General features: G+C 42.2%; 2 protein-coding genes across 4 annotated transcripts in view; one reads left to right on the top strand and one right to left on the bottom strand.

Moving 5' to 3' along the window:
• Window positions 1–10934, top strand: part of LOC110002344 (dual specificity protein kinase CLK4-like) — a 444306-nt gene that overhangs the window by 350645 nt on the left and 82727 nt on the right. The gene's annotated exons all lie outside the window — the stretch shown is intronic.
• Window positions 1–10934, bottom strand: part of pof1b (POF1B actin binding protein) — a 38935-nt gene that overhangs the window by 8581 nt on the left and 19420 nt on the right. For both annotated transcript variants that reach the window (XM_065963308.1, XM_065963309.1), the window contains exons 3-6: window positions 7324–7589; window positions 4201–4234; window positions 2981–3061; window positions 1360–1452 (exon numbers count right to left, since the gene is read on the bottom strand). In XM_065963308.1, coding sequence (XP_065819380.1) covers window positions 1360–1452; window positions 2981–3061; window positions 4201–4234; window positions 7324–7589 — 474 coding nt within the window. The remainder of the gene's footprint in view (window positions 1–1359; window positions 1453–2980; window positions 3062–4200; window positions 4235–7323; window positions 7590–10934) is intronic.

Below are 10934 nucleotides of genomic sequence, written 5' to 3'. Positions count from 1 at the left end.
TGTACACAATGAGAGTCCTGGATCTGTATGTACACAATGAGAGTCCTGGATCTGTATGTACACAATGAGAGTCCTGGATCTGTATGTACACAATGAGAGTCCTGGATCTGTATGTACACAATGAGAGTCCTGGATCTGTATGTACACAATGAGAGTCCTGGATCTGTATGTACACAATCAGAGTCCTGGATCTGTATGTACACAATGAGAGTCCTGGATCTGTATGTACACAATCAGAGTCCTGGATCTGTATGTACACAATCAGAGTCCTGGATCTGTATGTACACAATGAGAGTCCTGGATCTGTATGTACACAATGAGAGTCCTGGATCTGTATGTACACAATGAGAGTCCTGGATCTGTATGTACACAATCAGAGTCCTGGATCTGAACCTTAACACAACACCTGCAGGCATGCATGAAATGTGGGAATATTCACAACGCTTTGTAAGCCCTGACAGTCATTTATTCAGTATGATTTAATCTTCTCAAAGGACTCGAGCTCATTGTGCAATTGTTTTGTCTTCGATTTGATTAAACAATTTCGTCTCAGTTTCTCTGCGTCTTTGCAAAAGCACTTTTAAAGACTTTCAGAAACTCATTTTACTGTTTTTGTAACATGCATTTAAGCAGACACAGCAGGAGTCAAAAAGAAGATTTTCTGTAATCGTTGGAAGAATTACCCTTGAGCAAAAATCTTCAGTCCGTTCAGCTCACTTCCACGATGACAGAGAGGTGTTTTAGAATTGATTTGAAGATTTGACTGATTACTTTTAAAGCTAGATATTTATCAGACCTTTTACTACCTTACAAACCCCACATGCACATTGAGATCCTCGGGGGCTGAGGTCTCCTGGTGGTTCCAAATGCAAAATTAAAAACAAAATGGATAGAGCATTTTCCGTGAGGGCTCCAAGACTCTGGAACGACCTCCCCAAGAAGATCAGGTCGGCAGAATCACTCATCTCTTCTTAAGACACACTTTTTCTGGCGAGCCTTTCCTGATTTCTGTTGATTTTAAATTTGTTACTATTTTCCTTTAAAAGAATTGTGTGTATTTTACAGTTCTTTTAAAAAGGGATTTTATTTTTTATAGTGATTTTTATTGTTTATTATTATATGACCTGCCTGTTTTTATATTTGCTGTCCTTGTAACTTGTTTTTGAAAAGTACTCTATAAATAAAGATCATTATTATTATTATTATTATTATTTCATGACACAAGAATAGAATCTGTTAAATACCATTTTTAAAAATCTAAACTTCTCTAAAATCTAAAAAAAACCCCTTGAGAGTAATCGAGTAGATTAATAGAATTTAAGAGTGTATAAAGGAGGTCAGAGCCCCTTCCCGTCTTACCCTCAGGTCCTCAGACATGTGCAGCAGCTCCTCTCTCAGGCTGCTGAAGGTGGACAGCAGCAGACGCATGCTTTTATCTGCAGTCAGACGAGTCTGAACACACAAAGACAAACACACACACACACAGATTTATTAACAACAGATAGAGGTCAGTGTTCTGGTCTGACCTGCAGCCAGACGCCGGCTGAGTTCTCTGAGAAACAACAGTTTTTTAAAAAGCTTCACAATTATAAATGAAAAGTGTTTACACTTTATTTTAACTGCAGCTTTTATAACCAGAATAAGCAAGAATATAACAGTTTATAATCACACTCTATAATGTTCTTTAAAGTGAGGTTAAGAAACTTCACAAAAAACATGAAACAGAATTTAAAGGAAACAAATAAAAAAGCAGTGCATCGTATTTATTCCCTTAATTCTTTGATTTGTGCTTTTTTTCTGTACATCTCTTCGACATCTTCATCGCTCTTCTTCTGTTTTCTCGTTTCTTTGTTTTTGCATCTACAATTCTACAATTCTCTTATCAGACTCTTTTATCCAAAGAGACGTACATCAGAGAGTAAGAACAACACAAGCAAGGATCTAGAAAAAAGGGAACAATGTGAGTAAGAGCAAACGATCAGCTTTGAGTCTGATTGGACACACAGGTGCTGACAGGAAGTGACCAGAGGCAAAGCACAACATTGAGGGCAGTTCTTGAGAGCTCTAATCAGTATAGAAACCATCTTATAAGTCGTCGTTATCAAACAAAAACCATCGTCATTACCATCATCATCATCAATAATATGGAGACCATCATCATTAAGTTAGTAGGTATTCATGAAAGAGCTGGGTCTTTAGCTTTTTCTTAAAGGTGCAGAGGGACTATCTCAAGTCTTCTTTACCTCCAAAGGTTTTAATATGCGACATTCTGAATATGAATATTAGAGCCGGACCGATTCATTGACCAGCCGATAGTATCGGCCGATATCAGCATATCCAGTGACTATCAATTTTATCTCCCATATGGGCCGATATTACTCGATTTACTCAGACTTCCTCTGGGTTTGTCTCCTTCAGTTTGTTTGTTTCACTCGGAGGCTCAAACATGTTTCATACATGGTGAGATAGGCCCCGCCCACTCAGGTAAACTGTGTCTAGTGTCATGATAATGCAGTGTCGTTGCAAGAGTACACCTGAAGGAGAACCAACAAATTTACCAAAACAAGGAAATTATTTTCTTTGGTCTAAAAAAGAAAGAAAAACCGATATGGACCAAATCGAGTTTTAGATGCGTTAATCAAACTTGATCTCAGAATCTTGTTTTCAGATGTCGTCTGCTTCTGTCTCTCGAAACACGACGGGAGGGGTGAGGGAAGGGTGGAGACAGGAGGGGAGGGGGGGAGCTGAGGGATGAAGGAGGTGTGTCTGAAGAGAAGTTTGTTTTGATCTGAAAATCTGCTTGTCCTTTAACTTTGTCTGGCTTTTGTTAGAACTTAATGTTTGTGTATCTGCTGCTCTGTTATCGTCTGAATATCCTGCTGAACACTTTATAAACTCAGTTTTTAAAGGTAAAGGGGAAAGTTAGAATCATCCTAAAGCCATGTATGATAAGTAATAAGGAGTGCGATCTGTCACTCACCTGCAGCAGGTAGCGGATCTGTTGTTTGGTCAGTTCAGTGGCTCCTTTGGGAAGCAAAGACTCCACCTCCTCTTTCTCCACCTGAACACAAAATAAATAAACGTTTTCCTTCAGTGTTTGTTTACAGACTCGTCTTGTAGCACGGTACGGAGAGACTTAGTGTGAGTGCGCCTTCACAACTATATGACTTTGAGCAGAAAACTGAGAAGGAGGAGAAACTTGAGGAGCCGTGGAGAGAGAGAGAGAACGACTCCTCGTCTTTGTACCACGAGGAGACGATCAAAACTCGATTATGTAGAGCAGCCTTTCCCAAACTTCAGACAGCCGCGTAATTTGAAATACAAAATTACTCCGGGGCCCATTATAAATGTTTTTTTATGACTACAGCTATAACTTTCGGTAAAGGTAAATTATTGGACATTACAACATGATATTATGGCGAGATAGACACAAAAGTTTACTGAGCATTATGTCCATAATTAGTCATGACACGTCTTACTAATCACTTGTTGACTCATGGTAAATCAACATTATTGTGATATTTCTGTTATTTTTAAAATTGTTGAAGGGCTTTTCATGGCCCACCTGCAGTACCCACACGGCCCACAAGGGGGCCGCGGCCCACACTTTGGGAAGCACTGAGCTAGAGGAAGTAAAAGTAGTAACAAGGTTTACGTAGGTGAACCTGCAGAAGGAGATTTGCAGCAATTGCAATTTTGTCCCCTTTTTTCCTTCTCGTCTTGATCGTGGTACAAAGAGGAGGACACATCAGAGAGACGTTCTCTCCTAACACCTCAATCAGTTTCTCCTCCTTCTCCACAGTCCAGGAGAGCTGCGCCTTCCTGCAGCTTCCTGTTTGGTGTAGGCGAGAGAGCTCCTATTGGTTGTTGACAATGGTCACATCATAAGAACTGCAACGATATTAAACTTGTTCAATTTGATCTGAATGCCAAGGAGAGAAAGAGCCTTAAACACCTGAACTCCAAACAACAAGATCACAGGAGCGACCTGTGAAACTCGAGAAAAACTCTCACCATTTTATTCCAACTTTGTAAATTTGTCTGTGACTTTAAAAAATCACTGAAGTTGTTTGAGGGAAATGTCAGAATAAGTCATCATATACAAGTTGATTTCAAGGCTCTGACTCTGACCTCAGATGGTTGTGTGTCTGCAGAGCTCAGATGTATTCACCAGATGTGTGTGATTTGTGTTTTTCTCACCTTGTAGTCATTGCTGGGATCCAGAAGGTGTTTCCTGTAACACACACAGAGGAAAGAGAAACAATGAAGCCTGCAGTATGACTCTGTGGAGAAACTGAGGTGTGTGCGTGAGAGAGAGGGAAGAAAAGAAAGTGACTAAGAGTGTTTGCTGAGTGAACAAGAGTCATGATAATAACTCATGAGTCAAACATTCAGACGTTGGGGTTTCACTGAGACACTGAGGTGAGATGTTCGTGTGTTCACTGATCTCACAGTACGGACAAAAACAAGAATCTGAGATTTTTAAATTAGGAATCAATCGAATCCTGCAACAAAAATCCCAAAGCAGTGACACTTCCTGTTTATCCTCAGAGGACTAAACAAGTTCTTTTTTCAGCCATCTTTAAGCAAGTTTTTCATCTGGTCCTACAGCCTTTAACTAGTTCATCTCAATTACTTAAAGTTTTTACGATTATTAATCTAATGCTATTTTGTCCCTTCAGGCTCTCCGTAGATACTCGTCCTCAGTGTCTCACTGTAGTCTCACTGCTGCATCTCTGAATGTCTCATTTCACTTTAACAAACTCTCACACAGTAATATCCACCTTATGACATCACACTGACCTTAAGACATCACACATTGACCTTATGACATCACACTGACCTTATGACATCACACATTGACCTGATGACATCACACTGACCTTATGACATCACACTGACCTTATGACATCACACATTGACCTTATGACATCACACTGACCTTATGACATCACACATTGACCTTATGACATCACACATCGACCTTATGACATCACACATTGACCTGATGACATCACACATCGACCTTATGACATCACACTGACCTTATGACATCACACTGACCTTACACTGACCTTATGACATCACACTGACCTTATGACATCACACATTGACCTTATGACATCACACTGACCTTATGACATCACACATTGACCTTATGACATCACACATTGACCTGATGACATCACACATCGACCTGATGACATCACACATTGACCTTATGACATCACACTGACCTTATGACATCACACATTGACCTTATGACATCACACATTGACCTTATGACATCACACATTGACCTTATGACATCACACACTGACCTGATGACATCACACATCAACCTCATGACATCACACATCGACCTCATGACATCAGACATCGACCTTTGTTAACGTTCATTTGAGCTGTTTGACCTCAGTTTGGGATCCCTAACCACTTCCTGTTTCTGGTTTTAACTTCACGTCCTAACCTTCCATCTACAGGAAGGGGCTTACTTTATTTCAAAATAAAAGCACACAGCAACCTTAAGACGGTACTAGAATTTAAAATAAAAGCCTAAAATTTGTATTTTTAAATGCAAAATAATGGATTTTCAAACATGTAATTAAAAATATTTTTTTTATAATTTGAAAGTTCTATTTTTGATCCATCATGCGTCACTAAGTATCACTCTCTAAGTATCACTAAGTATCACTAAGTATCACTCTGTAAGTATCACTCTGTAAGTATCACTCTTTAAGTATCACTAAATATCACTCTCTAAGTATCACTCTCTAAGTATCACTAAGTATCACTAAGATCACTCTCTAAGTATCAATAAGTATCACTAAGTATCACAAAGATCACTCTCTAAGTATCAATAAGTATCACTAAGTATCACTCTCTAAGTATCACTCTCTAAGTATCACTAAGTATCACTCTCTAAGTATCACTCTCTAAGTATCACTAAGTATCACTCTCAGTATCATATTTTTTTTATAATTTGAAAGTTCTATTTTTGATCCATCATGCGTCACTAAGTATCACTCTGAGTATCACTCTAAGTATCACTAAGTATCACTCTCTAAGTATCACTAAGTATCACTCTGAGTATCACTAAGTATCACTCTCTGAGTATCACTAAGTATCACTCTCTAAGTATCACTAAGTATCACTCTCTGAGTATCACTAAGTATCACTCTAAGTATCACTAAGTATCACTCTCTGAGTATCACTAAGTATCACTCTCTAAGTATCACTCTCTAAGTATCACTAAGTATCACTCTCTGAGTATCACTAAGTATCACTCTCTGAGTATCATTAAGTATCACTCTCTGAGTATCATTAAGTATCACTCTCTGAGTATCACTAAGTATCACTCTCTGAGTATCACTAAGTATCACTCTCTGAGTATCATTAAGTATCACTCTCTAAGTATCACTAAGTATCACTCTCTAAGTATCACTCTCTGAGTATCACTAAGTATCACTCTCTGAGTATCACTAAGTATCACTCTCTAAGTATCACTAAGTATCACTCTCTAAGTATCACTCTCTGAGTATCACTAAGTATCACTCTCTGAGTATCACTAAGTATCACTCTCTAAGTATCACTAAGTATCACTCTCTGAGTATCACTAAGTATCACTCTCTGAGTATCACTAAGTATCACTCTCTGAGTATCACTAAGTATCACGTATCAGGTGAAAAGTTCTCACAGTTAATCCCTCTCTGACACCTCCATGAATAAAGTGGATGGTAACTCGATGGCGTCATTGGCTGCAGGATTTCACCCTAACGCACCGCTCATTTCTTCCTCCTTTATTCCCCACCAACACTTCCTGAAGCTCCTCCCCTTCTGAACCAGTTTCAGGTGAGGCAGTGAGTCCAACAAGAGCAGCGACCAAAACTGACTCAAACTGTGCAGCACCATCTCCTCCTCCTCCCCCCCCCCCTCCCCCCGATCTGAGTTACACATTCATTTCCACCAACGTATAAATCACCAGTGGACTTCCATGATGACACCCGTCGAGTCTGCAGGAGAAATATGACACAAAGAAACCAAAACCGCCACCCTGAAACTCTCCTTCGGCCTGTTCCAACACGCTGCTCATGATGCTAAACCTCATGATGTAACACCGATCTGTGTTACAATATCCCAGAGCGCTCGTCTAAAGAAAAAATCTACTTATCTGTGATCCAGGATTATAAAAGCAGACTGTGAATGATGACATCACACTAAACTACCATTTGTAGTTAGAGCTGAAATGACAGATTTCATTTCAGCAGGATTTGATGTATGATGTGGATTATCCTGAGGAGAGATATTTAATATGTCACTTACTGTCCTCTGATCTTGGACACGTGCTCGAAGATGCAGGAGTGGATGTCGCAGTTCTTCCTGTAGACGTCGGCCAGCAGCTCGCCGAAGTACCGCGTGTCCATCTTGGTCGGCTGAGGGATCTCCTTCATCTCGGTCCTCACCTCGGTCCTGGAGATCCTCTCGATCGGCGGCGGGGGCTTCGACTGCACGATGTTGACGATCTCCGTCTCTTCCACTTCCACGACCTCCTCTTCTTCCTCCTCCACTTCCTCCTCCTCCTCCTCTTCCTGAAGAGACACCACAGAGAAAGATTGTGTTAAAAGAGCAGTATGTAGCTCTGATACCTAGTGGTTAAAATGGGTACTGCAGTCCAAATCCAAAACATCAGCGAGAGCATTTTACCCTGAGCGCATTTTTCCTGCAAATGAGCATGTGCAACCTCGGACGCCACGAGGTGCTGGATTCTGACCCCCAAGACCAGAAACACTTTGTTAATCAGTAACTTCAGACACATGACGTAGCACGTTTTAAATCTTTATTTTTTACTCACTAACTTCTTAATATATATTTTCCCCTTTTTTCAACATGCATGTGTAGCCTTCATTGAAAATACATTTTAGGGGCGCTGGTGGCGCAGTGGTTAGTGTGCACACCCCATGTACGGAGGCTGTGGTCCTCCAAGCGGGCGGCCCAGGTTTGAATCCGACCTGTGGCTCCTTTCCTGCATGACATTCCTCTCTCTCTGATTTCAGACTATATCCACTGTCCTATCTCAAACAAAGCCATGTGCGTTCAGCCAGACACACCCATCACCTCCTTTTCATCAGCGTGTAGCGGCAGAGTGCGCTCACACAGCGGGTTGTTGTGTAACCTGTTATCTGATGCCAGGCGGAGCTGAGAACTCCTGCAGTGTGTACTCTACACACACACACACACACACACACACACACACACACTATTTGAACTCTGTTTAATCTCTTAAGGTGAGGTTTGGAGATAAGCCCTCATGTACCTCACCTGCACATTTTTTTATTTGTTTTATTTTTCTGTTTGACTCTTCTTTCAAAAAAGTGCAAATAAACTAAACTAAAAACTAAACTAAACTAAACTAATAACTCATTCTGCGTCACGCCCTCCAGACTCGACTCAAAGTGTCCAAACTGTTGCAACAAAGCCGTTAAATCGCTCATCGTCAGCTCCTCTGCAGAGGGGCGTTTCCTGACCGTCATTAAATCTGACACAGAGAAATTAATTTGGAAATCAGCGCTTTTTTTTTCTGGTAATGACGGCTCTGTTGATCTACACGTAAACTGATTTAAGCCTCTCCCATCTTAACATACAGAAACGATCAGAGGGTGTAGCTGTTTTCCTTACTGGGTGTGCCCCGGGCCTCTCTGCAAGGTTCTCGCCCCTACCTGCCTACCTCTCCCTCTCTGAATGCTCTTCAACATAAACAGGCTGGATGGACAAGTTTGGAGTATATTAAAGGCTTAGGGATAAGAGGATTGTGTAGGTTTTCAGGTCGGGGGAAAGAAGAAGCTTCATCCAGAGGCGACTGAAGGAGGATGGAGGAAGACCATTTTTTAAAAGTCATAAAAGTAAAGAAAGGTCAATATTGGAAAAAAGCAGGTTCAGGGGTCAACAGGTGACTTTGGTGAATTCACAGATTTGAGGAACTGACAGAAAAATAAAGTTTGATACTTTGAAACATTAGAAGCCGGGCTCTCGAGTAGAAGGACCCCCAACCTTCAGAGAGGTGATCTGGCACTACCACCACCCAGCCTCCACCATCTGACTGTGTCGCCCCTTAAACCACCGCCGTCCTCATTCCTGCACTTCCTGCTCTGACCTCTGACCTCAGCGGAGAGGAAGTGTGGACAACAGGAACGAGAGGAATTAAAAAAAGGGGAAACTCTTCCTGCATATTATCCCATATGATCTTTAGTGAAGCGTCTCCAGATAACACTTGTTCTGAATCGGCGCTTTATAAATAATGACTTATTGACTTCACATTGTTGAGTCCACACTGAAATCAAAACCAGTTGTGTACCAGTTAGGGGGCAGCGGTATTTTAAAGAGGTCATATTCTGCCCTGTTTGGGGTTCGTATATTTAATCTATGTATCTACTAAAGTTTGTTCACAATAGTTTGAAAAAGTGTCTGTTTTCATGAACTGCTGCTCCGTGCACCGGCTCTCTTCTGACTCTCTCTCTAAGGCTCTGAAGTGCCCACGTTCAGAGTCCCCACGTGTGCCAAGTCTGATCTGATTGGTCGGCCTGTCGGCTCTGCCGTGATTGGTCAGTCGCTCAGCCGCTCTGGCTCTGTGCGAGGGGAGCAAAAACATTAGCACCTTAGCACTACTGTGCTACCACAGGCTACGACATATCGTGGGCGTGCTACAGAAGTTAACGGGCAACATGAGCTGCAGGGCCACAACGAGCCAATGGGCTTAGATCAGTGATCTCACACTAACATGACGTCACACTGACACATTTTTATCGAGGGGGGCTAGAACCGAGCGTTACATGTAGCTAATGCTACAGCTAACAGGAGGACGTAGGAGAAGCTGCGTTTCTGCAGACTTTGAATTTTTGCACATAGATGTGACTAAACATGCACAGGACACTTAGAAAACACTAAAGAGCAGATAAAACCAGAAGAAGAATATGGGACCTTTAAATATGTTGATAAGATAGATAATAAATAGAGGAGATGTAAACACATTCAGTCAAACACTCCTTCACCTACACAGATAGTTTAAGACTTCTCTGACAGTGACCCCCAACTCACACGTACTCCAGGCGCCGCGGTCCGTCAGCGCCACGGTTTAGCTCCGGCTCGCGTCCATTCACACTGGATCTGTTTCTGGATCCGCAGCGGAGCGCACCCATGACACATCACAGGAGAACTACGAGATCCCGCGGGAATAAAGAGAAAAACATGCAAACAACATGTTGCTTTGTCTTTCTGAGGACGCATTGTTGTTCATTCGGTTCCTGTTTTGACGTCATGTTGATAAAGTGATGAAAAATACGATTGCGAGTCCGTATATTATGTTTTATTTTGAAATTGACCGGATGCTCTGTGCGTTTCCTTGTCTGACTTCCTGTCCGGGCTGTCATATTCTGTCCAGCTTGACACGTTCCTGCAGCGCACTCCGGCGAAAATAGACTCGCTGCGTATTTGAAACGGAGCAGAGCGCAGCGCCGTCGGTGGCTCGCGCCGGAGACGGACCGCAGCGCGCCCCGTGTGAACACAATGATTGACTAGCGTGGAGGCTAAGTACAACGTAGTGCGCGGCGCTGACGGACCGCAGCGCGCCCCGTGTGAACACAATGATTGACTAGCGTGGAGGCTAAGTACAACGTAGTGCGCGGCGCTGACGGACCGCGGCGCTGACGGAGTATGTGTGAATTGGGCTTGAGGCAGTGGCTGTTTCCAGTGACTCAGATACTTCAGATCCGATCTGTGCTCAGCTGCAAATGATGTCACCAGTGCCAAACGTAACGGGGAGTTAACACAGTTGTGCCATTGGAGGGACACCAAGTCCCACATGCAGCCCAGCAGCATTTTGATATGAGCTTCAGTTTCTGTTGACTTTGTGTCTCACAGGTGTTCATTCCACTGTCGCC

Source organism: Labrus bergylta, chromosome 14 (genome assembly GCF_963930695.1).
Source record: "Labrus bergylta chromosome 14, fLabBer1.1, whole genome shotgun sequence".
Classification (NCBI taxonomy): domain Eukaryota; kingdom Metazoa; phylum Chordata; class Actinopteri; order Labriformes; family Labridae; genus Labrus; species Labrus bergylta.
The sequence above is the reverse complement of the archived record's forward strand: the minus strand, read 5'-3'. Positions and strand labels throughout refer to the sequence as shown.